The 26,652-nt window shown below is 39.7% G+C and overlaps 1 protein-coding gene across 1 annotated transcript in view; it reads left to right on the top strand.

Moving 5' to 3' along the window:
• IARS1 (isoleucyl-tRNA synthetase 1) overlaps positions 1 to 26,652 on the top strand; it is a 125,897-nt gene that overhangs the window by 18,108 nt on the left and 81,137 nt on the right. Inside the window, 10 exon segments of the mRNA XM_042449814.1 lie at positions 1,935 to 2,082; positions 4,264 to 4,351; positions 8,616 to 8,676; positions 9,835 to 9,853; positions 9,856 to 9,927; positions 11,068 to 11,106; positions 11,109 to 11,188; positions 12,523 to 12,559; positions 12,562 to 12,601; positions 23,030 to 23,128. Of these exon segments, the coding sequence (XP_042305748.1) occupies positions 1,935 to 2,082; positions 4,264 to 4,351; positions 8,616 to 8,676; positions 9,835 to 9,853; positions 9,856 to 9,927; positions 11,068 to 11,106; positions 11,109 to 11,188; positions 12,523 to 12,559; positions 12,562 to 12,601; positions 23,030 to 23,128 (683 nt within the window).

The following is a 26,652-nucleotide window of genomic DNA, read 5'->3' as shown; positions in this document are numbered from 1 at the left end:
GCTGTCTTCACTGCCCAGTTTTGACACCCATAGATAAAAATAAGTAATATTATGGGCTGGACAATTCTGACTTTGGTATTTAATGGTGTGTGTGTATACCTGAGGAGCTTATCTAGTTCCTTCATAGCTGCCTTTCCAAGCTTTGGTCTCCTTTAATTTCTTGACTACTGTTTCCATTTTGATTAATAACTGTGCCAAAGCATAGGGAATCTTTAACTATGCCAATGTCTTCTGCAGCCACTTTAAAGATATGTAAATAATCTGTGGTCATTATTTTTTGTTACTCTTCAACTGTAGCCCTGTTTTTGCACTTTCTTTCCCAACTTGCATCAGTAGTTGTTTCAGATGTTTGCTACTTCCTGTAAGTCATATGGTGTGTTGCACAAAAATGGCACCATGGAAAGATAGTGCTCCTGTGAGGCAAGAGCCTATGGTAATGGCAGCAGTGTTACTGATAGGGTCTTCTATGTCAGACAGGGTTTTGTTGAGGAGCCAGACTAAATGTACCAAACAGCTACTGGGCAGAAGCTGTACTGTGTATGTGTGTATGAGAGAGAGAGAGATTGAGACTGGCCAAGGAACTTTCAAAGATGACAGTGGCACCATAGCCAACACTTGTTATTACTTCTGAGAAGGAGGCATAGAAAACTCCATTGAATGTCTTTTACTATGACAATCCTATAAAGACATTCAAAAATGAAATATTTCATTTTATTTATAATAAATAAGAGATAGTGCCAGGAGATAAAACACCTATGTAAGATGGCACTCAGTGAGTTCCTGGAATACCGCAGAGGACAACTATTAGGCTCCTGGGATGACATTAATACTGAAGGGAGATGTAGGAAAAGCAGTCAAAGGATATAAGACAAAGACCTTGAGCAGATGGGGCAAAAAGAGTGGCCAGAGGCCATTCCTGCCTCGATTGCTGCGGGACTGTGGTGATTGCACATGCCCAGCTCCAATCTGGGCCACCGCCATGGTTCTGAACCGTTGAATTCGTTGGAACTCAGTTGATTTATTTCAAATGCTAATGTACACGTTTTTGAGCTGCTTTAAACTGTTTTAACTTGCTAATTATGTTTAAAATATTTTTAGTTTATTTAAATCAGTTTTAGTTTTGTAAGCTGTTTTAACTTTGTATTCATTTACTTTGTATTGTCCTGAAACTTTCTGATTCAGGGTGGAGTAAAAATATTTTAATAAACAAAATAAATTCTTCTGTTACTCTGTTGTGGCTGACTGGTTATGAAAAGGCTGGTGAGTTTATGTTTGCTGCTTGCTGCCTGAAACCTTGTGAGATAAGATACAAGAAGAAACAGGTTTTTTTTAGAAGTGTAGCAGTCTCTTAAAGTTAGAGAGTTTAAAAAATACGATTGGATCTTTGGAAGGTTCACAGAAAACTGTCAGAGTATTAGTCCATCTAGAAAAGTATTGTCCATACTGAGTGGCATCAATTTGAGTTATATTTTTTTAGAAGCTAGAAATTGATTTTTCCGTGTCTGTATGCAGCGCCTTGTCTCTGGGCTGTGTTTTGGATCTGATTTAAAATGTGAGTAAACCTCCATGATTGTACAGTATCATTATTATTTTCATATAGCTATAGCAATTATATACTGATCATGATAAACATAAGGAAATTTGATGTTTAAATACAAACTTTGTTAGTAATCTGAACAGCTAACCAACATGCCCTTACTTTTACTGCAGGGCTATCCATTAATTTAATCCAGAGGTCTATGAAGATGATAGAGTTTACAAAAATATGTTTATATGTTAGTTGCTATTTTGCTGTAGCCTTTGATACAAGAGTTGTTCACAGTCATAGGTAATGAGAGTATCACAGGGCATAGTAATATGTTTGCTTTTATTACTTGCTTGCTGATACATAAAATAAATTCTCTGTTTGATTTCATCTCTTCTAACCCTTTAAGGATGTTCAAGACCCTTCAGTCATTGTTACTTTTCCATTAGAAGAAGATGAAAACATATCTCTGGTTGCTTGGACAACAACTCCTTGGACTCTGCCTAGCAATCTGGCCCTCTGTGTTAACCCAGATTTGCAGTATGTAAAGGTGAAAGGCAAGTGCAAAAGATGATGTGACATACGGTTCATGTTTTCTCCTAGTAGTGCAAATGACATGAAAGTAAGTCCTGCTTGGTTCCCTTAGGTCCCTTTGCCCTGAAGTCTTAATTTTGCAGGCTGCAACAGTTGTAACCAGCCAGCTGCAAGGATTTACCATCCTGTCCACCTGCATGTGCTGTTGTATTGCAACACAGCATGAATGAGTGGTTTATTTGTTTGGCAGAAGGAGGAATTGGCTGCAGGCAAATGGCAAGTGACTAATGACAAATCTGGCTTCAGTTTGCATGGTTGTTATATCATCTTCATTTTTAAAAAAGAATCTGAATGCGACTTCATGCTGTTGTCATAATAAATCTTGGAAAGGCAGTATAATGTAGAGAGTACAATGGTTACATAAAGTGCTTTCCTTCAAACTCCTGTAGCTTTTGTTTAATTTATTATGATATATCTAATTGGTTTGCCCTCTGATTTACCTACCCATGATGATTCAAGCTGGCTTCTAATGCTAAATGGATAATGGGAAAATGGCCTTATAAGGGAATATCTGTCTCCTAGAACATTGTCTGCTAAGCTCTGTGCTGCAGGCTAAGATCATCTTCTGCTAAACATATCATCTTTTCCATTCTGAGACCCAGTCATGAGACCCCTAAGGGTAACCACAGGGGCAACAAGGGAAATACAACTTCTTACTAAGCACAGTTTGCTTCTTTCCAATGAAAATGTCCATGAGAAGGAAAGTTGCCTGAGATGCACTGAGAATCAACAATTGCTAAAAGTTTACCTGAGTTAAATCCTGTCTCACTGGAAACAGGTCATGCTATATCCTTGAACCCATGAATTAAGAGTATGTTAGCCCAACTGTACTTACTCTTCCACTAATATACTTAGAGCAACCTTCCCCAACTTAGTGCTCTTCAGGTGTATTAGATGACAACTACCATAAATCTAGTAATTTCCAAAAAGTAATTGAGCCAGTTGTGCTCTAGAGAGACCCCACATGTCATTAATGAGGATGAGGCCTTCTGAATTACGGGATGGTAGCTGCAGACGAGAGTCAGTTTGGTGTAGAGGGTTGAGTGTTGGACTAGAACACTGGGAGATCAGGGTTTGAATCCTCGATTGGCCATGGAAACCCACTGGGTGATTTGGGCAAGTCACACTCTCTCAGCCTCAGAAAAAGGCAAAGGAAAATCCCCTCTGAAGAAAACTTGTCAAGAAAATCCTGCAATTGAAAACCCCTGTCTTAGGATCACCGTATGTCTGACATTACTCGAAGGCACAGAACAACAGGCTGAAGACACAGGCAACCATTTGTTCTACAGAAATGAAGCACTCCCATGACCGTAGCATTACCAAACATTCTTAGGGATAGACTTAAGGCAGAACTCCTGTAATCCCACACTGTCCCTTTTGAGGATTCCTAAGAGCCATCCAGTGAAAAAAATAAGCTGTTCTAGAAGGAGCTGGCTTCTGTTTTGAGATGGACTTTGGGTAGTATGCTTTGCTGGAACTTAGTAAGAATATTAGCCTCATTTACAACTGCCTTTTTGGAAACTCTGTCATTGAAAGAACTTGCAAAGAAGAGTTCAGATTGGGACAAGAGGAATTGGGCTATTAATGAGTGACATTTTGAAGAGAACCGCCAATGGGAGTTACTTGTTTGCTTTCATATTCTGTTCCTTCAGCATTTTTGTCTATTAGATGGTGGCCTTCAAATGTGCAGGGACAGACATAACTATGGCTTATCAAGTCAAATGTCATGAACTGTAGGACTGATTCAAGCTATGGCTTCTAATTCTGATTTGGCAGCTAACCATTAGTCACAGGTTTATTGATTTGAAGATGTTATTCAATCATGGTTAAGCTTCCTTAATCAATGCTTTGTGTAATATCAATATTCAGCTCAAGAATCTATGCTGATACAGAATTTTGATTGATCTCTTTGCCATAAAAAACCAGTTTGTCTGCTTGCACTGTACAGATTAGTCTTTACTGTAAATCTCAAGTTAGAATAATTGATGAGAATTGATTCATTCTTAATTCAAATAATTATTGTAGTAATCATAATCCTAACATTATTGTAGTAATCATAATCCTAACATTAATGCTGTAAATACAAATTTATTTATGTATGAGTGCAGCATCAGAATACTCATTTTTGTCTGTTTTCCCCCCAGAAAAAAACACAGAGAGAATTTTCATTTTGATGGAAGCTAGACTGATGTCCCTCTACAAGTCTGAAAGTGAATATACAATACTTGACAGGTGAGTAGAATACTGCTAGGGATGAGATGAAGCTGCTGGGAGAGGTTGTCCAGAGTTTTGGAATCAGGTGTCACCAGTATGCTGATGATTACTCTTTTCCACCTAATTCCAAGATTGTTTTTTCTGTGCTAAACTGGTATCTTGCTGCTGTGATGAACCAAATGAATGAAAACAAATTGAAGCTTAATCCAGACAAGATAGTGGTACTCCAGGTCAGCCAAAAGACAGATCAGGGAATAGGGATTAAGCCAGTATTAGATGGGGTTACATTCCCTTTGCAGTTTGGGGGTGCTCCTGGATTCAGCTCTGAGCCTTGAGGCCCAGGGTTCAATAGTGGCCAGGAGTGGTTGTACACAGTTAAAGCTGGCACAGATAGATAGATAGATAGATAGATAGATAGATAGATAGAGTGGCGCTTTACAGAGCACCCAAAAAGGGTGGTCTGCCGGCGCCGTTATTTGCTGCATGGAGGAGCCCCAGTGGCCAAACCGCGCGACTCCTCCGCGCAACAAAAAGAAGCTGCAAAATGCAGCTTCTTCTTGCGGCGTCATAATGGCGCTGATACATGTGGACGCTAAGCGTCCGCTAGAGCAAAATGGCGGTGCCCATGTAGAACGGGCGCCGTCATTTTGTACGCGCTTGGCACGTACTAGGGTTAGGGGAGTCTGGAAAGGACGCCCCTTTCTAACCCTAGTACGTGCTGTGCACATACTTTCCGCCCGTGTGGAACGGGCCATAGATAGATAGAGTGCTCTGTAACTTCAATTGGCTAAATTATTAATTGGAGCTTGTTACAGGGAGCACAACTGCCTTGTTGCATCAGCTCCACTGGCTGCCAGTCCATTTCAAAGCGTACTTCAAAGTGCTGGGCTTCACTTGTAAAATCCTAAACAACTTTGTTCCAGGCTATTTGAAGGACTGTATCTCCCTTTATGAGCTCTGTAGAATGCTAAGATCATCTGGAGAACCATTCTCTCTGTCCTACCAACTTCTCAGGCATGTTTGGTGGGAACAAGGGAGAGAGCCTTCTTGTTGGCTATTCCTAGCCTTTGGAACTCACTCCATACAAAAGCCAGAGTGGTCCCATCTTTATTCTCATTCTGTTGTCAGGTCAAAATTTTTTGTGCTGTCAGGCTTTTACAAAATGATGATGGTTGGGCTTTTCATGCAGTGCAGTACGTTTTTTAAGGTTTGTAAACCCTGTTATAAGTTCACCTGAGGGTTGCAATAAGTCAGAAATGACAACAAAAAAAGTACAGTCTTTTAGTGAATTTTAATATTATAAATGTTTAATGTTTTAACTTTATAAATTGTAGAATTGCTTTTTAAGTCTTACACTTATATTTTTATTAATTCTATTAATGTAATTGCTATTGTTTTCAATTGCTAGCCACCTCAAGTCTCATTATTGGGATTGTACAATTGAATGCTTATACTTTTAATAATGCTATTGCTATTATTTTTAATTTGTATTGTGTTATACATATTAGCCACATAAGTCTTAATATTGGGAGAAAGGTGAGGTATAAATAAATTAAACAAACAAACAAACGGATAACTAAAATTGATAAAAACCAACTCTGGAGCCAATGCAAAGTGCAACAAAAATTATAGAAATTATAGCTAAAAGAACATATTTTTGAGTGCTGTTCACTCAGTGTTGCAGTAGCCCTTTCATCTTCAGATTTTTCTCCAGTACACAAAGCAAAAATGGCTGCTGCAAACTCACCTGTTCTCTAGGAAGCATAGATGTTTTCCAGGGCTACTGTGGCCAGGAAAATGTACCTCCTGCTGACATCTGGCATCAACAGGGAGGCCACCACAACCTGTCATACTGTTGAGAACTCTGTCAGGAGGAGGGCAAGTTATTACAGTTGATCCTCCTTATCCACAGATTTTTTTTTATTCCCGGATACTAGCATCTACAGCTTGTAAATATTCAAAAAAATTATACATTCCAAAATGCATACTTTGATTTTGTCATTTTATATAAAGTACCACCATTTTACTGTGCCATTGTATTTCATGGGACCTGAGCATCCACAGATTTTGCTTTCTATGGGGGTCCTGGAACCAAACTGCAGCAGATAACAAGTTGCCCACTGTACCTCCATCCATCATCATTCAATCACCCTTGACTATGAACATTTTTATAGGATCTCTCCATGTGTGTAACTTATTTCCAAGTAAACTTGCATAAGATAGACTTGGAGGCTCGGCTACAATATAGTGGTCCTAATGTTTTTATATTTTAGTTCACTTGTGATTTATAGTTCCTAAGGGACTTTACTCAGAAATTTTTGTGTCCACTTTTGCCTAATCTTTTCAGGGTTTAGCCCCCCTAAGATTTGGGAGGAGGGGGCTCACTTTCCCCTTTCCCTTGTTCCAGGTTCATGATTACTGCAGACATTTTATGAATAATTTATCTGCAAAATGTAACTGAAGCAAAAAAACTGTTTTTTAATCTGGTGAGATATAACACTTGTATGTATTGCAGTCTCTCAAGGGCTTTGATATCTGCATTGAAGACTGCATTGCATTAGAAATTTCATCTGTAGCAACCACTAATTTGATTTTATGTAGCTTTGGTGTGGTACACACTGGAATTTTGCGCCGTATTGGTACCGATTCTAGGTTACGGACTGCGCGGCAACCGCATGGTCCCTAAACCTAGCATGACATGGCAACGTAATAATGGTGGTGCTCTGTTGCCACATGGTGCTTATGTCGCAAGTTGTGGCGCCAGAAAAAGAACCCAATTTTTCCGGGTTCTTTTTCCGATGCAGTGACAGCGTGCTGTTTGGGGGCTGTGCCGTCCTTATGGAGGAAACTAGGCCGCCGGCAGGCCTCCATTCTTGGCGGTCTGTCCCGTGTCTTTGTTAAAGAGTTCAAATTGGTTTTGAAAGCAGAATGGGAAATGAGGGACCTACAATGCTGAAGTTCTCTTAGGTAACAGCATTGTGGATCTGCATTTTGGTTGCATTGCCATTCTTGTTTCTAATGTGAGGCTGATTGTCATTGGCGAAGTTCTCATTGGCTTTAATGAATTAGAATTGTAGTATATTATGTTTGTCACAATTTTGGTATAGCTGCACACCCACCTACCACACACAAACTGCAGGCTGGATGACCTAAGGTTGCAGAACTTTGTTAAGAATTACAAATTTTGAAGGCTATTTTCTTCACAGTATGTCTTATAATTAATTTCTCTTTCTTGCTGCAATTTTCTACAGCATCTACAAAGCAAAGTTGGTTCATGTTCTGTGTGCATTTTTCTTCTTTCAAGTAAAAAGCAAGACTTTAAAGAATAAAATAGCAAGCCCCATTAAAAATAGAACATGCCTGTACACTGTACAGAAATTGTTTGCTTGTTTCCCCCCTCCCTTTCATTATCTCTTCAAAAGTAGTGTTAAATATATTCTAGTCCAGTTATTTTGTTCTTTTTTTGTATTAACTGAAATATTTGTAAATGAGCAACTGCATAAATTTAAGCCATGATTTGTTTGTTAGTGGTATAGCATGCTTTTCTCCCAATATGGAACCTTGAGCAGTTTACAGGTATTTCATATTAAAAAACAACATATCCTTTACATACCCTTCTGCCACACCCTGTAAAAGCCTGAAGGCCTGTTTAATTAAAAAGGTACAGTGGACCCTTGTTATTTATACACTGGGGTTTGGTTCCAAGATCCCCTGTGTATAACAAAATCCGTGTATGCTCAAGTCCCATTAAATATAATGACATAGCAAAATGATGTCCCTTATAAAAAATGGAAAATCAAGGTTTAATATTTGAAATGTATACTTTTTTTGAACATTTTCAAACTGTGTATGCTTGAATTCATGTATAAAAATCCGTGTATAAGAAGGGCCGACTGTATTTGCTTGCCAGTGAAAGGAGAAGAGAGAGGGACCAACTGTTCCATAGCCTAGGAGCAGCCATCAAGAAGAATTCCTCCTAGGTCCTCACCGGATAAGCCTGTGAAGTTGTGGGTCAGAAGGAAAGCCCAAAAACTGATTTGAAGATCTAGCATGTTCATACTTCCAAGAGTTTTATAGAATTTCAACGTACACCTCCGGATGGTTTGCAGCTGCTTCAGTTTGTATGCAACTTTTTATGCAGTTTTATTATTGAGTACATTTTAATGTCTGTTTTATTGTCGGTTTTATTATGTTGCGTGCTGCTTTGGGTGCTTTTCTGCATCCAAATTACAATATTTATAAAACATGTTAACTGCTGCTAACTTGGAAAAATATATTTCAGGTTTCCTGGTGTTAAACTTAAAGGGAAGAAATATAAACCTCTTTTCCAGTATTTTATCAAGGTAAACAATATCACAATTTTGATTTTTATCTCAAACATTGACCATATTGTAAATTTCAGAAGTAAAAATATATTTTCAATTTGGCAGTAAGGTGTGTGAAAGGAAGGTAAACTAGTAGCTTTGATCCCCAAGGGGCTGATCTTGTGCCTTGCTTCCAGTCTCTCAATCACAGTAAAGAAGAGCCCATTGTCATATTACTTGTGGTTTTCCCCCCCCAACAGAGCAAGTAATGTTGTATTGGGAGTCTTGTGTATTCTCTTATTCCTGTTTGCATTGTATTATGTGTTCCAGTTGGTCGATTGGAGGTTTCATATAATTGTGTGCTTCAGTAATCCAAAAGAAAAATGTGCATCTAGCTTAAAAAGATTTAAAATTTGGCATTTTTCACCAAATATCTGTCTATCTAATCTTTAACTTAAATGTTTTCAAATTGAATGTGTGAATGGATGACTGTAATCAGTTTTGCCTTGCATATTATGTACATGTAAATTTATTTGAAAATTCAGTACATTATTAACGATATAATCATATACAGATTGACCTGAACTCAGTAGGGGTCAGTCTGAAAAGACATCTATAGCATTGCATTCTAAAATGCATTAAGGGTTCATTGGTATGTATTCCTTTTGTTTTTTAAATAGGAATAGGGTTCTCACTATATCAATTCTAGGACCTTTCCTTGATGTACAGCTGTATTCTGAAGAAAAGTATTTTTGTCACTTTCAGTTCTAATCACATTTTTTTTCAGAAATCTTCTCTACTTGGTTTGAAGTAGAGGCTCTGAAAAATCAGGATTGTACATATACAAATCCATGTGTATCCTATTTAACATCAGTTCTGCTTCTGATGACATGTCTTCCTACAAAGAGCCACATTCTTGTTGTAGTTAGAAAATGGCTGCTTTTGATCTGAGCTGTTCCTTGGCTCTGAAATATGTTAGACTGAATTGTCAAACTAGCCTTCCTCAGATGGAAGCCTTTTTTCAGTACCTTAACTACTAATCTCCAACCATATTACAGTTTCTCTGACTCACACTGATAGCAATGTTTTTCATGAAGAAACTTTTTTGTTTTGGTGCAATGGTATTAACACTTAGTGGCACTTTCTGGCTTTCCAGGCTCTGTCTTGGACATGTTTTTTTTATATCTCCTGTTTCAGTGCAAAGAAAATGGTGCTTTTCAGTAGTGACTGTAACTACTGTGAAAGAAGAAGAAGGTACAGGGGTTGTACATCAAGCTCCTTACTTTGGCGCTGTAAGTTTAAAGCTGTTTTATATAGATACAATTCTATTTTTGTCTTGATTCTTGATTCAGAATCTTTTTCTATTAGAAGAGTTGTTTACACAAATATCTTTAGTGAAAAAATACACTTTTTATTTGCACAATACATTCATTCCTAGTACATGTAATACAGAAACAACACACAGCAGGTATCGGTACTTGGGAACTTTGTCTAGCAAAACATCTTACATTTTTCCCAAGAGAAAGCAATTGTTTCTCTCTAAATTTGTCCACTTGATGTCAAAATCCATTTTGTCATTACCCGAAGACTATAGTTCAGTTCAGGCTACTTCATGAAATACTTAAGACAAGAAGTAGTGTTTTGTGAAGAATTTTCACAGTGTTCAGTCCATGTACACAATGCTGAAAATGTAAAAGGGAGGAAGGAGCACATGTTTTGAGGTTGACTAAGAGTGTCTGGAAGGGGCAGTGCTACAGGATGTGGGCTGCATCAGGTGATACCCTAGGTAGGAGATGACACCATTGCTTCCCAAAACATCTGCCTTTTGCCAGTAACGGGCTTTGGTGTTCACCTGTGTCCCTTAACTCAGTGGAAGAGATGGGGTGAGGGGTGATGCTCACTGGGAGGAATGCTGACAAAGCACTGAAGGAGCACACTATTTGCAGCTCCCTTTGCACCCGCAAAGGCCAGATTGGAGCTGCGCGCATGTGGTTGCTGCAGCCCCGAGTGGCTGTAAAACAGGTGGCCTGCACAGCCCCCAAGTCTACAAAAGCTTATGCTACCATTTCTTTGCACAATTAGTCTCAAGAGTGCTGCAAGATCCCTTTACCTACTTGTTCATATGTGTGGTCCCCATTTGATATTACAGACATAAAATGATGAACACATCTGAACTACCCACCGGTGTGAAAATAAATCTTTGAGAATTGCCTTCATAACAAGCAATGAACTGTTTTATTTCTTTCAAGAAGGAAAACATTTCTGAGCTTGAAAGTAGCATTACTGGTGATGAAGCTTCAGAAGCAGAGCACTGAAGGTCTGTGTAGAGTTTTGAACTCCCATAATGCTGTATGGAATTAGAGGCTGAGCATTGAAGTCATCCCACTCTGCTGTCTCTTATAGGAAGTCATATTGTTTTTTCTCTCTTACCGGATGACTACAGAGTCTGCATGGATTTTAATATTATTCAGAAGATTCTGTGCCAGTTTGTCCTGTTGATGCTCAGGCTGTTTCACAGCAGATGGCTGACTTTGCTGGACAGTACGTGAAGGTAGGTGTTTCTTGAGAAAATTTGCTTGAAATAATATCAGAATTGAAATGTATGTGCTTTGTTTCATCTGCACCAGGTTGCTTTCAACTTTGGGGAATTCACCGTTGTTTTTTCAAACCACTGTCTCCTTTTTTTTCCCTTCTTCTCAAAAACATGGAGGATCTCAGTTAGAAATTTATGTCCTCTTTACACTGTTAATGTCCACTGATTGCCATTTTCAGAACATAAATTAATTTGACACCTACTTTACAGTGATATAATTACACCAACGTTTAAGTGCTTGCTAATCAATCTGCCTCAGGAAGGTCAGGCTATGTTAAACTACATGAAAAATTGTAACAAAAGTCATTCTTGGACGACTAAGAGTCCCTAAATGTGGCATGGAAATGGAGTCGAATAGTTTCATGTTGAATAAGGAACCCCAACCTTTCTTCCTGTTAGCTTAATTGAAGTTGGGCTTCATTCTGGACAGTTTCTAAGCATTCAGCATCCTTGTGTGCCTCTGCCAATAGATCTCAGGACAGGTACAAGCCCAACTATGATATTGACTGTAATTGTGAGTTTCTTTTTTCATTTTGCATTTGATTAACCATTGTATTATATTGTTTTTTATGGGTTTCATTTTTTATTGCTGAGTTTTTGGCTGTATTTGAAAATCAAGTTTTTTTCTTTTTTAAAGACAGCTATTAGACTAGTCTATGCACATGGTTTAGCTCATTTTGGCAAAGGGAAAGCATGCATTTTCATTCAAGGCTGGTTATTGTGCATGTCCTAATTTGTGCCTGTAACCCTTTGGTCGTATTACATGATGAGGCAGAGTGTGCAAAAAAACTCAGGTGCAGTTTCTGGGCAGTCTTGAAAGTCATGAGCAGAAAAGGGGAAGTGCAAGCACTGTCCTGAAGGTGGTAAGTTATTTAGAACTCAAGCCTTTGCTTCCGTTGGAATGATGAGGCTTTTAGTTCCCTCCTTTTGAGAGCAACTAGCAGATTTTCTGCTTACCAACAGTAGCTTTAGAAACCACTTGTCTTGCCTGAAAGAATGGGTTGGAGTAAAAAAACTGATTTTTTTCCCCTTCTTGGACCCTGCATCACAGCTGTAAAATGGCACCTGCCGGGTTTGATTATATTCCTTTTTAGTAACAGATATCTCAACCCATTGTAATAGCTGGCTGCTTGAAGCTGCTCTTTTTATATTGTAAAGTCGAATGCTTTCATTTTTTATATTAATATAAAAAAATTCTTTTATATTAATACTTCCACAGGGAAAAAACAATCCTTATGTCTTAAAACACTGTGTTAAAAACATATTTTGCTTTTCTTAGGATGCACGCTAAGAACATTATCAAGGCTCTAAAAGAGCAAGGAAGACTGGTCCTACCAGCAGTTTCAAGACAAACTATCCTTTTTGCTGGAGGTATGGAGAAGTTAAACAATACCTGTTTACAAGTCAGATTGCTGACAAATTCTTCTCTACCTGTTGTTGTAATTATTCTTACCTCGAAAATAAAGCTAGCAAATTTTTATTTCCAGTTTGCTTCTAAGAAAAGAAGTTTCCTTGCTAATTCCTGCCCCGTGTCACATAATTTCAGGCCACTACTATGGCTGAAGTCCAGTGGCCCATAGAGTCAGAGCAGCCAAAGCTATCCTGAAAACAGTGCCAGAGGTACAATAGCATTCTGCAGCAGCTACTCATAGCCATGACATATTTAGGAAGTAAAATTCCACATTGGAAACAAAGCTGCGTCTCTGTGCTGTTTAAATTTAATTATTTTCCCTACAATGAGAGTGGGGCGATTCGGCCAATCAGGAACAGCCTTGGGAGTCGTGGAGGGTGATGGCAGGTGAGGAGGTGCAGTAGGCCTGTCTCCTTCACTGCTCCTTCATAGGCAATCTACCCTCAAATAGGGATGCCATAACACCAGCAGCCCCATGATAAACCGCATTTTGGGGGCCCCTCCCGGTCCTGGTCCGGTTAGGCCCCTAGCCCCCGGTTCAGCCTTCCCTGCCCCACCGTCTGGCGGCGGGCGCCACTCTCCCGCCTGGCGCACTGGCATAGCCTAGAGAGCAGGTCTTCAGGACATCTGCCACTCAGGCTTTTGCTCGCCCATGTTGGTATATATGTCTTGCAAGAGGCCTTACTTTCCAGGCACGTGAGAAAAGAAAAGAAAAAAAAAGGCCATCAATCGTTCATGTGTTCACTGGGAGTCTAAATGCCATCTTTAAATGTTATACCGCGTCCGTATTCTTGTAATTCTTTATCACAGGATCGTTTTTGAGGCTCTAAACACCTTTACTTTGTATAGCAAATTTCCCGAAGCTGACCAATGGGAAAAGCATCAGCCCTCCACTTGGGTTGTGTTTCAATGGCTTGGTGAAGGAGAGATTTTGCTTTGGGGTTTGGGGTAGCAAAAGGTGCAGAAATAGTTTGACCCCCCCCCTTTAAACATCCATGGCTCAGTGCTAGTGGGATTCTGGGAATTGTAGTTTCTTGTGGCACGCGCTCTTTTGACAAAAGGAGGCTGAATTGTCCACAGAGGAGGCGTTGCCTGGGGGCAAGCCTCTTGCAGCAGTGAGGAGGCTGTGATGTGAGGAGGAAAAGCAGGGGCTCCCCTCCGGATAGTCTGGCCACTTCCCTTGGCTCCCTCCCTCTCCCCTCCTCCAGCCGAGGTTGAGCTTCTCATTCACACACTCCCTGGCTTTTCTCTCTCCCCCCCCCCCTCTGCACTTGAGACCCCTCTTAACTGCCAAAGCTCAATGCTCTGGAATTCTGGTGTCTGTGAGGCATTTGGCCTTCTCTGTCAGAGAGCTCTGGTGCCAACAATAACACAATCCCCAGGATTCCATAGCACTGAGCCCTGGTAGTCCAAGCACAGTGTGTTTTGGACACAGAGATCCTCCAAATGAATCCAGTCCCTAGCTTTTTATACTCCTCTACCATCAACCACTGCAGGAATAATAAAACACCCACGTTGAGACTGCCAACTTACTCATGGTAGGGAATCCTGGGAATGCTCGGTTTGGGAGACATGAGACTTGTTGTCAGTGATGGCTCTGAGCCACAATAGACTACCATTCCCAGGATTCCCCAACACTGAGCAGTCTCAAACTGGACCCTTTCCTCAGGTGGATGCACCTGGGAGGATTCTGGGCACTGCAGTTCAACTCGTTTGGAGGGTTATGGGACTCCCTGCCAGGATAGCTCTGGGGCCACAGTGTACTACAATTCCCCGCATTCCCCCAGCACTAACCCAGGACAGTTAAGTCACTCTCGAACTGGATTATTTCCTCAGTGTGGATGCAGCTTTGGTGAGGAACTCTGGGCATTTCAGTCCAGCTATGTTTTATTTCTGCAGTGTATTTTGGACCAGGACAACAAGGGACAGACATCCTCCTCCTTTTCCAGGATATGTCCCTCTTCTGTCAAATTTCAAAATGTCCTCCATTTGGATCATGGCTAAGAAGCATGGATTTAATACATGGGTGTTTTTGCTTTAAATTTTTGACCATGTCCCTACATTTTGTGCTTGGGTGCCCTACATTTTTGGGGTGAGGGCATTGGTCACCTTGTCAGAAGCTTTCACGGGGTTTAACCGCCATTCTGCTGTGGTGCTGGAAACAGACCACCATTCCCAGAATTCCATAGCATTCAGCCGAGGCAGTTAAGTGGTCTCAACCAGATTTTTTCTCCAGTGTAGATGCAGCCCAAGCCTTTTGCCTCTCCTATGCCTGAGATTTCAAGGCCCAGCCTGGCACCACAACAACTACAAAATCCCAGGATTCATGGATGGAGTGATGAGAGTGAAAGCAGTGTTGGCAGCAGCCTAAGTGTGCTTAATGCAGTTCTTACATGGTGCACTCTTGCCTACAGAGTCTCACGAGACTTTTTTGTTTAACAACTTGTACCCATTAACTCCATTTCATGTCTTCTTTTTCAGTGGGCAGGAATACAGACAAAACAATCAAAATGAGAAAAACCAAAGTCCCTTGAGCACTGTTCTCTATGCATAGCCATGTTAAACCATGTTCATGTTAAACCAAAGGGTTTGGTTGTGGAATAAGCCTCTGAAATATGCAAGAGGCAATGTTAAATAAAAGCCATGTTCAATGCCCAAATGTGCTGTTGGAATGGGAGAGGGGGTGGCCAGAAAGGGAAGGACATTTCTGCGATCTGTCTAGGAATAATGGCAAAATGTCCTCCATGATCATGCCTAAGAAAGATGCATTTATATAACATTTCAAAAAAGCATCATTTTTCCCACGTGTCCTCCATTTAAAAAATGTGTCCTACATTTGAAAATGTTGTCCTGCAATTGGTCATACATTTGTCCTGGTTTGGAGATCATTGACTTATGGCAACCTACCCTCAAGGTTTCATCAGCTTGGTCTAGGGGGTAATAATTGAAATTGAAATGATGCAGGGCTTTTTTGAAGCACGAGAAGCCGACCCATTGCTTCTCTCCAAAAAAAGTGTTAAAAAACCAAAGCAAAAAAACTATGGGGTATCCAAGTAGTTTTTATTGTTGTTTTATGCTTTGATATTGTGTTTTTTAATATGTCATACTGTTTATATGTCTTAAGGGGGGGAGGGATATAAAGTGTTTTTATTGTCATATTTTATATTTTACTGTTGTCACCCGCCTGGATTGGTTTCCCATAGGGCGGTACAAATTATATATTATTATATATATTTTTTATTTTATTATTATTATTATTATTATTATTATGACAATGGTCAGGGTATTGCAAGTGACCACGACACTGGAATAAATAGTCTCTTTGTCCAAGTTTTTTCTTCTATCTGGCACCACCTGTGTCTCCTCCTCTCATTCCCCAAAATCCTCTTTGATGGGGAAGAAGAGGAGGAAACATTTCCCTTGTATACTCTTCTACTGAATTCTAGAAGTTTAATCAAAAAGTGACCTAAAAAACGTGAGTGCCTTATCCACTGGTCAGTGTAAGTACTGCACTGTATTTAACTCTTAAAACAAACAAAACAAAAACAAACAAAATACACAACAGAACCTCCCCTGGTGAAAGGCAAGAGTATAGTCTGTCCTGGAGCACTGAACTTCCTCTACTCTCATCCATCCACCTTTAGTGTGGTTACAAACGTTATGCCGCGCTTTTGTAATTTATTTTGGCATTTCCTTTGTTTCATCCTTTTGATCCTTTGTTACATATGCTAAGTTTTACCCTTGACTTATGCATGGGTATATGAAATCCATAATTCCCCCCCCCGCCAACCTGCCCTTGACTTACATGTGAAGTTGTTTTATAGTTGAGTATATACAGTATTTTTGCTTATACACTTGTCCCTCAGTTTCAGGGGGATCCATTCTGGACCCCCACGGATACCAAAATTTGTGAATAGTCAAGGTCCTATTGGGGACAATGGGACTCTCCCTCCCCTCCCCCCTCCTTCCCTTGGCGCTGGGGCCACTGGGACCTGTAATCTAACTCCAGCTGCATGGGGACTTGCTTTCCCAGCAAGCTCAGGGCCCAGCGTGTGCATGCCCCCCCCTCCACCACAGCTATTGACATATTGCCCACCCATTGGCTGCAGTGGGGGGGCAGGGCAGGGCATGCACATTGCTGGACCCTGAGGGCTGCTGGAAAGCGAGTCTCCCATGTGGCTGGCCGTGGATACAGGTCACAGTGGTCCCTGCCCCTGGGAGGGGGAGGGGGGGGAGGGAGGACTTGCCATTGCGAATGATCAAAACTGTGAATGGCAAGTCCATGGATACCGAAGGACTCCATTGGATCCAATCCAGGGATAGCAAACTAACCATCCATTCCTGAGTAATGCTGAGTGTATAAGGAGTTTTCCCTCTGTCCCTCTCTCTCACAGGTACATCAGATGGGAACATAGAGAGGGCTCTCTGTGGCTGCCCCCAGACTCTGTAACTCCTGAAAAAGTTAGACTGGTCCACTCCCTACTTTCTTTTGTGACACAATCAAAGACTTTTTTTCAGGGCATTTATAAGTAACAATTTAAGGTCCGTCTTGCACGTGTGCTGAATATTGCTAATCACTGCTGTTGTGTCTGCATTAATATATGTTTTAAACTCTGATTAATTTTTTCTGTTGTCTAATGTTTTTTAACTTTTGTATTTAGGATTTTTAGCACACGTTGTTAAATTGTTGAAGATGCTTTGAGTCCCAATCTGGAAAAAAAGATGATGATGATGATGATGATGATGATGATGATTAATAACAACAACTTTGCTTTGTACATGAAGTCATGCTTCCTCTTTCTTTCTCATTCCCTGTCCAGCACAATTTTTTCATAATTTAATGTTAACTTTATACTTATATTAAGAGGCTCCTATTTACGGTAAATCAGATTTTGCTAATCTACTTCATGTTCTGGTTTCAAACCCTGATTGACATACTAGCCTGATTAGTATTTGCAGGGAGTTAGTTCCTTGTTCTGTGTGGGTTTCCAGTATGTTCACAAGGGTGGAAAGAGAACTGCTAGCCTTCTTGCTAATCATTAGCTTTAGGTGATATTGACAGGACAGAATTATATGTTGTGATGGGAAAGAGTGCTGATAAAATTGTATAGCCTTTCAGCAGCAAACCCTTTATTGTTCACACTATTGTGTAAAATGAATTTTTATGTGTTCATTTTGAATAACATAGGTTATAGCTGTTAGCAGTTTAAGACTTCAGAGTTCAATAACATTCCATTTCCATTATTTCTTAATATATTGCATCTGGGAGTCCTTGAGCAGACACAATCCCCATGTAGTCTTTAATATAAGAAGCTGACAGTGAAAACTGAATTTTCTCATACATTATTAAACCTTCCAATTTAATGTTTTTATAGGATTCAAATAGACATTTTAAGGAGCAAAAGTGATACCTGTAGAAAGTGTTTTCTGAGATGTATTTTGTGTATGATTCAGTAAGTTTGCATTTATCTTCCTTGCAAAGTATTTTTTTTTAAATAAGACTTCCCATTTCCTGTGGATTAGATGAGGATCTTCATCTATAATGCCCACCAACTCCCACTCCCAGTAGTAGTTGCCTTATTTGAGGAAGTAGAAATAATCTTGACCAGTTAAAGTTATTATTATTGTATGCATAGTTTGAAGATTCTAAATTTTTTTTGATTCTGCTCTGAGACTTCGGCTAAGAAGTCAATAATTTGGAAGTCAGCAAGAGTCAACTTAGCAAACTTTCAAAGGTTTATTAAAGGACCTATGCTTGTTATACTTCTATATTTATTTCATTTCAAATCTCCTTTTAGTTAATTTCTCATCTAAACCTGTCAATGTTTTATTGTTATTTGCCATCTGGGCCTGAAACATACATTCAAAAAGTGCCATCTTCAGGCTGATACGGGGGCATGGCGTAGAGATGACGCACGTCCCTGAATCGTCCAGAAGCCCCGCTGAGACCAGCTAATGTGGCCCAAAGCAAGCTGCAAAGAAGGGAGAAAAACTGCTGTTTGCTGGTGGTCTGTTCTGGACCACAGCAACGGCCAGTCTTGGGACCTCCGGTTGCCGTGGTCCTACGCCAATTGGGGGGTTAATCAGGGCTGGAGTGGCCTCTAGCTGCTCCAAGCTGCCAGTGTGTTTGACCCCCCAAGTCCGCTTTCAGCTATGGTGACCTTATGAATGAGAGACCCCCAATCCTGCTCAAGTCTTGCAAATTCAGGGCTTCCTTTACTGATTCATTCCACATGAATGTGGTAATGTGGTCTTTCTCATTTCCTACTGCTTTCAGATTTTTCCAGCATTCTGGACTCTGTCCAGCATTCAGCTGCACACATTATCACATCTGCCCACCACTCTGACCACATCTCTCCTGTGTTGGCATCCCTTCACTGGCTCCCACTCCCTTTCTGCATTCAGTACAAGCTCCTGCTGTCGACTTTTAAAGCCCTCCATGGGCTGGCCCCTCCTTATTTATGAGATCTTCTCTCTCCTCACATTCCCACTAGGGCCCTCCGTTCTGGTAGTTGAGGGTTGCTGTCCCAGCCCAGGATTTTCTCTGCCCCATCTCGGATTCGCCCCTTTTCACTCGCTGCCCCTCACTCCTGGAACCTTCTTTCCCCACGAGCAAGAGCCATCACTTCTTTAACCTGCTTCAAAATTGAGTTGAAGACCATCCTGTTCAGAGAAGCGTTCCCAGGCATTGCATAATTGTCACTTGCTATTTGATGTTCTTTTGTTGTCTGTTTTATTTGAATCATTTCCCATATTGCTATGCATTTTATATGTATTATCCTACTAGAGAGGCAGGCTAGCTCCAACAGGCCTCCCTGGAAGAAAATTAACCATCTATTAAGAAGCCAAGCCCTCCCTCCAGTCCATCTTCCCTGATCCAAGCCTCGGAGGTAGAGAAGAACTGCTGGCCCTCATCCCCTTCCCCACCACCACTCCCTTCTCCTTTTGTGTCGTGTCTTTTTAGATTGTAAGCCTGAGGGCAGGGAACCGTTCAATTAAAAAGATTGTATGTACAGCGCTGTGTAAATTTACAGTGCTTTATAAATAAAGGTTAATAATAATAATAATAATAATAACAACAACAACAATAATAATAATAATAATAATAATCTTTTTCACTGAGTCATGTCTTTTCCATGGTATGTTCAAAATTTGATGGTCCATGACACCTCTAAAACTCTCCTCCAGCACAACATTTTAAATCAGGTGATTTTTCTTGATGACTTTTTCATAGTCCAGCTTTCACAACCACATCTAGACATTGGAAATCATGGTATGGATGATTTTGACTGGAGTGGAATGGGAAGAATTTATCTAGTTCCTGCAATAATTCCCTTCCATGTCTTAGGTTGCATCTGTATTGTAGAAATAATGCAGTTTGACATCACTTCAGATGCCATGGCTGTCTTACAGAATTCTGGGATTTGTAGTTTTGTAAGGGACCAGCAGTCTTTGGCAGATAAGACTAAAGACCTTGCATATCTACAGATTCCAGAATTCTATAGAATGGAGCTATAGCACTTAAAGTGGTGCCAAACTGCATTATTTCTACAGTGTGAATGCAGGCATCTTATTTCTTGAACGCATTCTCCATGTTGATTGAGCCAAGGTACATAAAATCTTTAATAATAATAATAATAATAATAATAATAATAATAATTTATTTGTATTCTGCTTTTTCACAAAGGAATCAAAGTGGAGTCCAACAGTGTAAATACAGCATCACACAATAAAAAAATTACAATTTAAAAAAACCCAAAACCCAACCTTCCCCCTAGTCATAAAAACAGTAATCAACACATAAAAAGAGATTAAACATCAAAAAATTTAAAACTCTCCAATAGGAATACACTAAAATTTTGGGCAGATTAGCGCAAGAAATTTAGTGTATTCCTATTGGACAGTTTTAAATAATTTGTAGAACAAATACTCTTACATTCATTTTAAGTTACACAAATCTTGTTAGCAGGTACTGTTTCTTTAATGTATCTTACTGCTTTACACTTTTCTTCAGTGAAAAGGAGTATTACTTTGTTCCCCTCTGCTTTCCGCTGTCTTTATGGTGGGGGTTTGAATTCATATTCCCAATGCTAGAACTTTGTTTTTACAGGGTGTCCTTACAGTTTGCAGTCTGTAGTCATGCTGGAGTACTATATTCGATATAGCCGTCTCAACTGCTAATGGCATTTCTATCCGTATTTGCCCCAGGCGGTGCTTTGGGAAAGAATTAGTCTTTTGCTAATTCACTGAGTTCAGTGTCCTTCATGTGTTCTGCTTTAATGAAATTTGTCACCCTTCCTTACTGTACAGGCCAGTGCATATAGTAGTCAGGCAGACCTAGTTGCTTTGATTTTTAGAAATGTGTGTTTGTATGTTGTGTGCCTTCATTTCCAATTTATGGTAATCCTAAAGGCAACATATCATGGGGTTTGTTGGCAAGATTTGTTCAGATGAGGTTTGCCATTGTCTTCCCCTGAGGCTGAAAGCATGTAACTTGCCCAAGGTCACCCGGTGGGTTTCATGACAGAGCTGGGAATCGAATTCTGGTCTCCAGAGTTATCATCCAACACACAATGTACTATCCCATGTTGTTCTACAAATTATTTTATAATAGTCACAAGCACATTACACAAATCAAGAATGCTCTTGTGTTCAGACAGAGTATGCAGGGGAAACAACCATCCTGTGTTATCCTCGGTCTGTAGATTTCACTTTTGTGCTTGGATAGAAAGGCAGCTTTCTATCTTATTTATTTATTGGATTTATAGCCCACTTTTTTCCTGAGTGGGACTCAAATCTTCCTTCGCCCTTGCACACCTTTTGTGAAGAAGGCAGTGCTAATACTCTCCTTAGCTTTCCCCTATATCTTTGCTACTCTTATTCATGTAGTCTTTATGAAGTGAGATATTTCCTATTAACACGGTATCAGGAAACTTTTGTGTCATATGTTTTTAGATTGTAAATCTGAGGGCAGGGGATTGTCAAATTAATAATCTGAAAACCAGCCTTTGTGGTTGATCCAAACCAGAATTCTTCATCAGGGCAGGGAAGGTATAGCCCTCCAGATGAAGCTGAACTGTACTCTGAACTGCTCTGGCCAGCAGAGGAGGAGTGCTGGGAATTCCAGCCTGGTAACATCGGGAGGGCCACACAAGTCCCACCCTTTTTGTAAACTCTGATTTGAAGCTGTGGAAAAGCACATTGCTGTGTTAGAGCACATTGATCAAGCTGAATTCTAACTCAGTTGTTGTTGGCTTGGTCACTCTTCCAGAACTGTCCTGGGATCTGGAACTTTGGCCTAGACGTAAAGTGGGTCCTGCTCATTCTGCCACAAGTCTCATTCCATTGTCCACAAGATCTCTGCTCCTGCCCCAAACTGTTGGTCATCCAACAAAACATTCTGGCATATCCATACCTTCATGGGATAAGTGGGTTCTTCTTTCCCATGCATCTGAGGGAGTAGTCTGAAGTCTATGAAAGCCCGTGCTACCAACTTCTCTCTTTCAGCTGTTCCCAAAGGAGCTGCTAGCCCTTTGCATACTGTTTTTTCCAGACTAACACAGTTATGTCTTTGAGTGTACTAACATAGATTTGGTACCATTGCATAGTAATGTAAATGAAACTGGAAACATGGAAGATATGGAGGAACAGGGACGGAGCCAAGGGGGGGGGTTCTTGGGGTCCAGACCCCCCCTTCCATTAGAAAAATGAATGGTGTGTGCTGCTGCGCCGCTGCACCCAAGCCCCATTATAATGGTAGCACTTAGTCTGGACCCCCCCTTCCTAAAATCCTAGCTACGTCCCTAGGAGGAATGAGAGAAACATTCCTGTTTTATGTAGTAAGAATTCGGTTAGGCTAGCAGTAGTTCCATTCTCCCTCCCCTCCAAGTTACAAGTAACACACTTAGATTGAATGATTCTTTAGCATTTTAAAGTATGTCATAATGGGAACTACTCTGAAATGTTACCAACATTACCATTCCTTTTATTCTTGAGATGAAAAAAGAAATCTTGGATGTTGATACTTTATTTTAAAAGCAATAAAGTATAACAAATCTAAAGTTGTTTATTTCATTATTAAGAATCGTAACTGCTTTATAGATTTGAATAAAAACTTACCTAATGATATGCTAGAATTCTGTTTTAGAAATCACTGCTTTGAGATATTATTAGATGTGGTAAGTGGTATAGAAGTTGGTATGATAAATAATAAATTATTTACCAAGCTCATACTCTGGAGGCAAGCAGTACAGTTATACTTTACTTAAAATCAGTGAGAGTTTTGCCATTGATTTTCAGAGGAGTGCAGTTGTGACCAAAGTTGGTGCTTCAAGCATTTCAGGATAGCTAAAGTACATGTCTAATTGTTCTTATGTAATTGCTTTTAGGTCTGATACTCCTCTTATATACAAAGCTGTGCCAAGCTGGTTTGTTCGTGTGGAGCACATGGTGGAAAAACTATTGGAAAATAATGCCCAGTGCTATTGGTAAGCTACTCTTTTTTCTTTGATTCTATAGTTTGAAGCCAATAGCCTTAAGCTATTTTGCTTCCTTTGTTTTAATAATTAACATAACAAATGCCTAGCTGCAAGTTCATGCTGCCAGAAGTTCAAGTCTTGCCTTAGTAGGCATTATGTTCTCCAGATGTCTCAGTGTAGTGGCCTATACTTTCCCTGATAATGGATTCTTTGGTGTGGAGTGTTCTCTTGCAATAAAGTTAGGAAGATTGAGCTGTTCTGTTGAAGAAATTGAAAGGTATTTAGAGAATAAGAATGATGTCAGAGGGAAATGAATTTGGCTTTTTGTTAGAGTATCTTGAACAATAGTAACACTTTCTGAGTGAAGAGAGAATTGATGTATACCACTCTAGCTACACACTACAAAGGAATCTACAAAGTGCTGTGTTCTGTATCTCTGAGACTGGTTTAACTTTATGCTTGCTTTTTAAACCCTTTGTTGTACAGTGTTTCAGAACAAAAGAAGTCCTTGCCCAAGCATGGGATATCTTTTCCACTGTTTTTTTTTGAGGACCAGTGCCAGAAATTTTTGTTGAATTCCATTACTTCCACTTTGGGTTGGATATTGTAGCAGAAAATCTGATGTTCTTGCAAGTCTATTTGCACGACCCCCACGTCTCCAACTTAGCTTGTTTTTCAAAAGTAGTCTTTGTTTAGGTGTTTGCTAAAAAAAAAAAGGTGTAGGATGATGGGACATGCATTCTGAAAAGGTCTGCACATTTGTTCAGCTGAATATACTTTAAATATGTCTATGCAATTGTGCACATTTCTTTATCGCTGTGACCAGGTACTTTGAGGTTTCCTAATATGAGGTTTCCCAAAAAAGCTTAGAAACATTTTTAGACATTTGTCTTCAGTGTGCACAGGTCTTGTGTACAGGACTTATATTATACACCTAAATTCCTGACTTAGAGAAGCCCAGTAAGAGAATCTTTGACAATACTTGTGTGTTATAATAATCTTCTGAAACAGGCCAAGGAAAAACTGGGAGTTGATGCCCTAAACTGAAACAAGCAAGTGAATGGACAAAAGGTTTAGGGGGGATAAAAATGGGAAACACAGCAAATTTATTAAAACAATGTGTAGCAATGGAATGCTGAGAAGAGATTAAAAGAAATTACAAAGCCATAGAGTATTGCTATCCCAAACACAAAAAGAGGCATTGATCTGACCTGTGAGCCAACGCCCTAACATGCACAAGGATAGTTTTACTGTCAGTATGGGCTAGGGAAACGCAAATCCCATACGGAGGTATCAAGAACACAAAATACGCCAAATCTCTGTGCCTCTCAACATGGAATTAATTATACCTACATACCATATGATATACCTTACATGCTGCTCTATTAGGTATTATGTATTAGGTTTTTTATCTATATGGTCTTCTCATTACTCATATGCTGGTATGTGACCCATACCTATTTTATTTTCACAGTTTACTAGCCACTGATGAAGACGTTCTAGTCGAAACACGTTTGGTCTCTGTTTGTACTTCCTAACTGTAATGGGCATACTGTGTTATCCCTTTTAATTTTGCCTCTGTTTTGTACTCCCAACTGTATGGACATATTGTATTATCTTTTAAATTCCATGTTGAGAGGCACAGAGGATTGGTATTTGTTCTTGATACCTCCATATGGATTTGCAGTTCCCTAGCCAGTACTGACTGGTAAAACAGCCTGTGCATGTTAGGGCATGGCTCACAGGCCAGAACACAAGCCTCTTTTTGTGTTTAGGATAGCATATACTCTTGTTTTGTAATTTCTTTTAATCTCTTCTCAGCATTCCATTGCTACACATTGTTTTATTATTTGCTGTGTTTCCCATTTTTATCCCCCCTAAACCTTTTGCCATTCACTTATAATAATCTTCTCCATTCTTTTACATTCATGAAACTGAAAAGGAAAGCTTGCACCATTTATAATAATGGAAGAAAGATATTGAAGAGGAATCTTAGAATTTTTGCCCTCCATTTCTACTCAGTATGATGAAATGTGAGTGTCATAGCACTCTTTTTTCTCTAAGACGGTTCCAATAAATTTAGCAGTGTTACAGAGTCAATACTTTTTTTCTTTTAGAGTTTCCTGAGAAAACAAAACTAAATATGAACAAATACTACTAGTGTGGATATCTCTTGCAGTGATAGGACTGCTGCATACATAGCAAACAAAAAATTAAGCAAATCCTTTCATGTACACTTCAACAAGTTCTTCCTTTGTGAGTCAACATGTGGTACAACAAACCAAAAACAAAAAAAAGAATGTTATGTGCCTTCAGGTTCCTGATTATGGTAACTCTAAGGCAAACTTTCAGGGGTTTTCTTGGCAGATTTGTTCAGAGGTTTTTTTTTGCCTTTTACTACTTCCTCTGAGGCTGAGAGATTATGACTCTCATCCAAGGTCACACAGTGGGTTTCCAGGCCAAGTGGAGATTGAACCTTAGTCCCCAAAGTCATAGTCCAACATCAAACCATTACATCATGCTGGATTGAATACAAACAAACAAACAAACAAACAGCTCCCATTATGTAAAGACATGGTAAATAAAGTTCTCAGCATGCAAGTGCCCTAATAGAAAAAATAATGCAGTGTGGAAATATAGTTTGCAAATGGTGTCTCTGCAGGAAAGGTGGGGAATAAGCCTTTAAAGGCTTCTTGGAATCATATTTTTCAATGAATTTACATGTTCTGTGGCTGTCTTTTGTGTTTAGCTTTTTGTTTTAATATTATGGTATTTTGTAGGATGGCACAGTGCTGATGACCTTACTAAAATATGTCCACCAAAGGCATTATTAGGCATGTGCAATTTGAGGAAAGTATACATATAGAAAACAGTGTTTCCAAGTCTTGTGCTTTTCCAGTAAAACAACACAATGCTATTGCAGGCAGGGACAGATTCCATGTGGAGAACAAGGGGAAGGGAGTATTAACCCTTCTTTCTGCAAGTTGCTTTCTCCAAATGGACATCTCTCTTCTGGCCTCCTGATGTACTCTTGGCATGACCCCTGTTCTTTCTACTTCAATACTGGTGCTTTGAACCAGAGAGGAAAGAGGGTGGAAACTTCTGCAGGGCTAGGGAGGGATTCACAGGATCTCCTTCACCCTCTGAAGGGTAGATTTGATTTGTCCCTGGACCTCTCAAGGATAGATAATAGGATTTATTTTGACATGTATTTTCTTTAAATACAGCTTCAAAGACAAAACAGCTCTATAGTATAATAATTATAGCCATGGAATTTACATTGATGCCAATTTCTTTATGACAGCAAAATATGTGAGCTGTAACTTTAACAGGATTTATTTGTTGGATCAGTGATCTATTGTGTCTTGCTAAACTTATTTAAAAGGCCACGAAGTTAAGTTCTGTATTTCTTAGTTCATATGTGTCAGAACAAGAAAAAATTATCTAAAAAGTTGTTAAAAGTAGAAAAGGTGTAAGGTAGACATTTCATTATGAAGATGTCCCACGTTTGTATACTAACCGCAAAAGGAGAG

This window comes from Sceloporus undulatus, chromosome 2 (genome assembly GCF_019175285.1).
Source record: "Sceloporus undulatus isolate JIND9_A2432 ecotype Alabama chromosome 2, SceUnd_v1.1, whole genome shotgun sequence".
In the NCBI taxonomy this organism is placed as follows: Eukaryota; Metazoa; Chordata; class Lepidosauria; order Squamata; family Phrynosomatidae; genus Sceloporus; species Sceloporus undulatus.
The sequence above is the reverse complement of the archived record's forward strand: the minus strand, read 5'-3'. Positions and strand labels throughout refer to the sequence as shown.